Source organism: Charadrius vociferus, unplaced genomic scaffold (assembly GCF_000708025.1).
Source record: "Charadrius vociferus isolate BGI_N301 unplaced genomic scaffold, ASM70802v2 scaffold727, whole genome shotgun sequence".
NCBI lineage: Eukaryota > Metazoa > Chordata > Aves > Charadriiformes > Charadriidae > Charadrius > Charadrius vociferus.
The window spans coordinates 51,455-57,765 of record NW_009649472.1 but is presented as its reverse complement, the minus strand read 5'-3'; the positions used below and the strand labels follow the sequence as shown (position 1 = coordinate 57,765).

The following is a 6,311-nucleotide window of genomic DNA, read 5'->3' as shown; positions in this document are numbered from 1 at the left end:
GAGCCAAGCAAGTGAGACCATGAGCCTCAAGGGACTCGGGGAATCCTCCACCAAGCACCATCTCCTCAGTTCTCCAGAAACTCATCCTCGTTGCAAGCGTTGCAGGAGGCTCTGGCTCATCTTTCTGCCACCGGCTCCATCGTTGCCTGTTTGCCACGGGATGGGTCGCTCAGCTCCACGGCAGCACCTTCCAGAATTTCTGACGTCACCTCAGCTCTTTAGGTTTAACTACATCCCAAACCAGCTGAGATGGCAACACCAGGCAAGCTGTTTCGGGGGAACGGATCCCCCTTCCCAGCATCACCTCCCTGTGCTGCAGTGGGACCATTCGGCAGCAGCATCCCCGCTTCCCGCAGTGCAGAGCCCACCATCTCCAAGTCTTGGCTCTCCATTCCTTCTGTGTATTTTCAAAGCTACAGCCATTGGTTTGGCTTTTGGGGGGCAAATCCAGGAAAAAGAGTTGCCAGTGCGCAGAGGAACTGCAGGACACCAAGGAGTTACAGGGTCCGGAGGGTCAGGGGTGTTTGCTGGAGAGGTTGGAAAGCAGGCGTGACATCCCACCAGAGCCCTACGGACATCACCGTGATCCCCTCACGCCTGTCACTGTACAGATTTTAATGATGGGAAACAGAGATAAAACTGGGGCAGGAACCCCCTCTTCCCAGAGGAGCATAAATCAACACCTGTGAAGATCGCCGACGTTGCTGTAATTAGCACCATGGCAAAGCCCATGCAGTAATTAACTTTCTCCCTTCCAAGTTAAGATTTAATAACATGCAGTAAAAGAAGACCTGGGGTGGTGAAACAAGCAGGGAAAAATACCATCAAATTAGACACTTGTAACTCGATAAGGAATTAATTATACAATGGTCTAATAATAATAATAATAATAATACATTGTTTTTAATCCACTCTTGTGCTCCAAGTGAGGAAGCTGGAGAAAAGGAGCTTGAAATGTCCCACGGTGACTCCAAGGACAGGGCTCCTGCCAACCAGAGGCTCAACCATGCTGGGATGAGGCTGAGCTACACTTGGCAGAGCTGGGAGAAGATCTAGGACAAAACCAAAAAAGTCCTGGGCTGCCGGAGAGCTGTCTCAAACCTCCCATCCCTCTGGGATCCTGGCAGTGAACGGCTCTTCCCATGAGGAATCGGTGCCGCCAGCAGCCCCGAGCTTCTCTCAAGGCAACTCCCAGGGTGTGCCAGGGGTACAGGGACCAGGAGAGAGGGGGACTGGAGGCCGGAGGAGAGGCTGTGCCCTGACAAAGGGGGAATAAACTGCAGCGATGGCAAGCCCCAATGACAGTGCTGGTCCCCAAGGGTCTCTTGGGGATGCGAAGAGGTCCTCCCTCCCCTCGGCAGAGTTGCTGCAGCACCTAACCTGAAGCAGTAAGTTCAGACATTGAGATGGAGATGCATGAGTCAAGGGTGACACAATGCTGCAGCATTCTCCTTTACAGGACACCGGTGGGGCACCCAAACCCCTCCCAGCTTCAGGTGAGGAGCAGGACGCTCCGGGGACTCAGTGTAAGATGAACAAACCAACGCTAGAAAGGGAACAAGGAAGTTTAGAGGAGTTAAATTTGATTATTTTGAGAGCATCTGCATGAACTGATCCAAGCCTGACATGCAGACTTAGCCCCAAATCGAGTCAGGCATCACCCAGCAGAGCTGAAGGCAGCAGTGTCTTCCTCGGCAGTGGTTGAAGAGAGATGGGGCAACGCCTGGGAAGGTCGCTTGGTGCTGAGGACACCACTCTTCCATCACCACCTCAGAAGTGAGGAGAGACCAACTGCAAATGTGGGTGGAGGTGGTGCTTCTTGGTGGAGCAATTGCACTTGTGGTTGGGCTCCACCAAGAAGCACCACCTCTACCCTTGGTGGGCCCAGACCCTCAGGCCACAATTCCCGTTCCACAAATGGTCCTCAACTTTCACACACCGCCAGCGGAGGAGGAGGCAAAGGCCAGTGTGCGCATGCAGCACCTTGAGCCACACATAAGGTATTTTGGGGAGGTGACTTCCATCACCACCTCAGAAGTGAGGAGAGACCAACTGCAAATGTGGGTGGAGGTGGTGCTTCTTGGTGGAGCAATTGCACTTGTGGTTGGGCTCCACCAAGAAGCACCACCTCTACCCTTGGTGGGCCCAGACCCTCAGGCCACAATTCCCGTTCCACAAATGGTCCTCAACTTTCACACACCGCCAGCGGAGGAGGAGGCAAAGGCCAGTGTGCGCATGCAGCACCTTGAGCAGCACATAAGGTCACTACCTTGTCATTTTGGGGAGGTGAAAAAGTCATGAGAGGATCTGACCAGATTTGATGTTACATGCTGGCATCCAACCTGGACATGCCCTTCTCCCACCTCGGCTCCTCGCAGAGCAGGTGAGCTTCTGGAGGAGCCCTGTGTGGCTGGACAAAGGGGGGACACCTCCTCAGCAGGTCTGATCTTTGTCTCTCCCCAGCTCTTGGTGGAAAAAGAAAGGCTGGAGATGTCCTACCTGCCCCATGTCCCACCAAGTCTCCCTGGCAAAGCCAAAGGGATGCTTGCCATGCAGACAGGATGCAGGGCCTGTCTCGGAGGTACATTTGAGATCAAGACTGATTTAATTTATTTTCTCCACTGCTTTGGCACAGAGATTCTTCAGTGTCCTTGCACGTTCCTCTCTCGCCCTGACAGCTCAATCACTCGAAGCCAAGGGAACACAGGAGGACTGTGAAACACCCACCTTGTGAAGAGCACCTGAAGCCTACATGGCACTTTTGAGGATGCTCTTCCCAGAGACGAGAGTTCCAGGTCACCCCCATGTGACAGACTCAGGGCTTCGGACCAGCTGGGACAGAGACCAACAGACTGTGGTCACAACAGACCCTTCCGCGCGGGGTTTCGACCACTCTCCCCAGGCCACAGAGCTTCCTAAATACGAGCATTTAAACGAGAGGCAAAATCCAGCCCTGCAATCATTACCTGCCACAGGTAGTCGCAGTGAGGTACAGCAGAGCCGGACAGGTAGGACATATTTTATAGCATTATCACATCTGCCCCAAAGCGTTTTTGCTTTTTGCCCCAAGCCCTCTTGGAATTGATTCCATCTGATAATATCTGCCTCTCGCTACAGCTTGGCATAAGTCAAAGAAATAAATTACTCAATTACTAGAAAATCCAGTAAGGCTGAATGCAGAATTAGTCTCTTTAAAGCACAGAGCAAGTACTGGCAGCATCAGCATTTTGGGGTTTTGGTCTCTTTCCTTGCCCTGCCTTTGGCAGCCCGCAGGCACTGCGTGTCCTCACACAGGGACTCTGTGCAGGGGGTCCCATATGGTCACTTGCGTCACTTGGTCAGGCCCTGGAAGTTGGGCTCTGTAGATGGGGGCAGCGCTGCCTGCCGGCTCAGCAGCTTATCCAGGATGTTTATTTCAGCATCTCGTCTCTCGATGTCCTCAAACGGAGTCCAGGACATGTCGTGCTGGAGCTTATAGGCACCGAGAAATTCGTGGGGACTGGTCCCCCATTCCTGGAGGAAAAGGAGAGATTCATGTCACTGCTCAGTTTCCCTTGGAGCTGGGCTGTGCTGTCCCCCAGCCCAACCTCTGCTCCCACTGGATAGCCCTACCACCTTCGAAGCAGTCCCACCTACGTGACCATCCCATTTTCTAACCTAAAAATAGGTTCAATTACCTCAAGTCTAAGCCCAGGTCAAGCTACAGTGGTGCTGGCACAGGGAGGCTTGGGGATACAAGATCTCCCTGACCTGCACAGAGCTCCTCTACCTGCTCGGTGCTTTGCTCTGAAGCCCTAACCCTGCATGTAAGAAAACGGGTGGCCTGGAAGGAGAATACCTCCAAGACCACCCCTGCCAAGCTGCAGACAAACTCACTCCCTGGACTGAAGCCCCTGAGAAGACCATACTGTGGCCAGACAGCCACACCGGACAGGGAAGGCCCAGGGCACATTTGCAGTTCCAGAGAAAGAACTGCAGGGATCAAAAGGCAGAATTCAGGTCCACCATCTACCAAGGTCCAAGAGAACTTCATAATATGACCCTTACACCAGCAGGGTAACTCAGACCAAGGACAAACACCAATTCAGCACAGGCCTACAAATGCTCCCATCGAGCTGGCACTTTTGTCCAGAAGTGCCCAAGCACCAAAACTGTGGATTTTTTTTCCCCCCCTCCCTGCTTCCTCAGAGGCTGTTACCACCCACCTTAGGAGACAGGATGGAGAAGTATCGCTGGCCACTCTCCCGCCTGTACATGTAGTAAATGTTTCCTGGCTTCTTCACGAGGTTGCAGGCCACATGGTGCAGATCAGCATCTCTGTTAGCTTCATCCAAGACCTGAAAATCAAATTTTAAATTTCCACTCTTGAAATAAAATGACAGCACACTATTGCCTCTCAGCCAGAGCCCAAGACACATCGCTTGACACACGGCTCAAAAGGATCATCCTCTTCAGTGCACATCAGGCTTCACGCAGCACACCTTTACTTGGCCCAGGAAGGAGATGTTTTTCCAAAGAGATAAAGTTTTCTCCAAGTTTCCCCTGTCAGCTGGACCTCAGAGCTCCTGCACCCCTCCTTGGAGATGGAGATACCTCCAAGCATCAAGGACCTCTTCACCACAGCCCCAGGTTCACCTCTGTGCCTGACCCCACCACATGCTGAACTCATTCGTCTCCGTACACAGCTATCGGACCCTGGGGGCTTCCCTGCTGCAGTCCCCTGGGGAAAGGACAGCAAACAAAGGGGAATTCATCTCCCCAGCTCCACCAGCTGACTGCTCCACAGCTCCGGCTCCACCAGTTAACGATTATATGACGTAGTGGCCTTGATGGCAGCAGGCCAGTCGCAGTGACTGGCAGATCCTTTCCCACTCAGGCTCCGAGATTTCACCCCCAAGGGTGAAGTCTGAATTGAAGGGGACATCTGAGCCCCGCTGGGCTTGCTGCCAGGGCCACCTGCTCTAGCAAATAAGCTGGGACAAACTGGAAAGCCAAGCCCATCATCAGGTAACAGCTCATCTTCTCCCAGGGGCTCAGATCCACGTCATCATCCCACTGTTCCGAGTCCTCCCGGGAGCACAACACACACAATACAGTGACAGGAGTTGTCTGTTCCCAAACCAGAGTCATCTCTCTGTCCTTCCTAACAGCCCAGCTGATTTTGACTGGCTGCCCTCGCTCCTCCACCTTAACAGAAGTTCTCCCTGGTGTGCTGAGGACTTGGGAAAAGCACTGAAAACATCCCCCCTCCATTCCCAGCTGACACCAGACAATAAACCCTCATTATTTTCCCACTGAACCTTCTCTGCTTGGCTCCAGGCCATGATTCACACCCCAGCCACAGCTCTGCCCAAGTGTCCAGCAATTAAAACGGACACTAGTCTCCCTCCCCTCGCGAGCACACGGCAACCACCCTCTGCCCAGCTTGCAGACACGTCCGTACCTTCCGAGCCTGCTCCTGCAAGTACCGGATCTGCTCGGCGATGACGGTCAATTTATTGCAGGCATTCGCTCGGATGAATTCGTCAGCCTGCAAGGATGAACAAGGTTGGGTCAGGAAGGGGAAGAGCTGCACTGGTCGTGGCCTTACTCAAGGCTTCACTGGGGCTTTGGGTGGTGCAGGGGCTGCCCCATGTGTGGTTGGGGGGCAGCTGTGGCACCCCAAGGTGGTGGGGTAACAGACATGGAGGACAGACCAGGCGCTGGGAGATGCCTGGCCATGTTGGGGGGGCAGTGGAAGGGAGCAGTAGGACATACTGGGAGGCACTGGGGTGGACTGAGATGTAGTGGCATGCACTGGGAGGAGGCAATAGGACTTACAGGGAGGCACTTGGGCAGACTGTGGAGCTCTGGGGGACATACTGGACTAGGACATAGTACTGGAAGGCAGTAGGAGGCACTGGGGGGGGGAGGAGAACATTCTGGTAGGCACTGGGGTGGGCTGAGAGGTGCTGGGATGGACTAGGACTCACTGAAGGGGGAATAGGACATATTGGGAGGTACTGGGATAGACTGGGAGAGTGGGCAGTAGGACACACCTGGCTACACTGGGGTAGACTAAACGCAGTGGGACATACTGGGAGGCAATAGGGCATACTGGGATGGGTTGGGAGCTTAGTGGGATATTCTGGGAGTCACTGGGGGGCAGCAAGGTGCAGTGGGAGGGACTGGAGGCATAGCGCGGCCCGCTGGTGAATCAGGGAAGGTACTGGGGGATACTGGGAGAGGACAGTGGTACATGGTGGGAGGCACCGCGGACCACACCAGGAAGCCACCGAGGTCACGGGAGAGCAGAGGGACGGGCTGGAAGG

General features: G+C 54.1%; 2 protein-coding genes across 2 annotated transcripts in view; one reads left to right on the top strand and one right to left on the bottom strand.

The window, feature by feature from the left end:
- Window positions 1-3,330: 3,330 nt before the first annotated feature.
- On the bottom strand, window positions 3,331-5,991 carry LOC104290706 (chromosome unknown open reading frame, human C1orf50). The gene is made up of 5 exons (XM_009889846.1): window positions 5,973-5,991; window positions 5,841-5,899; window positions 5,444-5,530; window positions 4,206-4,337; window positions 3,331-3,513 (listed from the first exon to the last, which is right to left on the bottom strand). Exons 1-5 carry the CDS (start codon window positions 5,989-5,991, stop codon window positions 3,331-3,333), a joined length of 480 nt encoding a protein of 159 aa, XP_009888148.1.
- Window positions 5,992-6,101: 110 nt separating this feature from the next.
- The window catches only part of LEPRE1 (leucine proline-enriched proteoglycan (leprecan) 1), a 9,155-nt gene continuing 8,945 nt past the window's right edge, over window positions 6,102-6,311 (top strand). The window contains exon 1 of the mRNA XM_009889845.1: window positions 6,102-6,152. Within this exon, the coding sequence (XP_009888147.1) occupies window positions 6,102-6,152 (51 nt within the window). The remainder of the gene's footprint in view (window positions 6,153-6,311) is intronic.

What these genes read in the sequence shown, in the direction of transcription:
- LOC104290706 (XM_009889846.1), bottom strand. An exon ending in ATGTCCCCCAGAGCTCCACA is followed by an intron (nt 5,531 to 5,840) that starts GTCTGCCCAAGT and finishes TCATCCTTGCAG; the next exon opens with GCTGACGAATTCATCCGAGC. An exon ending in TCTCCATCCTGTCTCCTAAG is followed by an intron (nt 3,514 to 4,205) that starts GTGGGTGGTAAC and finishes CTTTTCCTCCAG; the next exon opens with GAATGGGGGACCAGTCCCCA.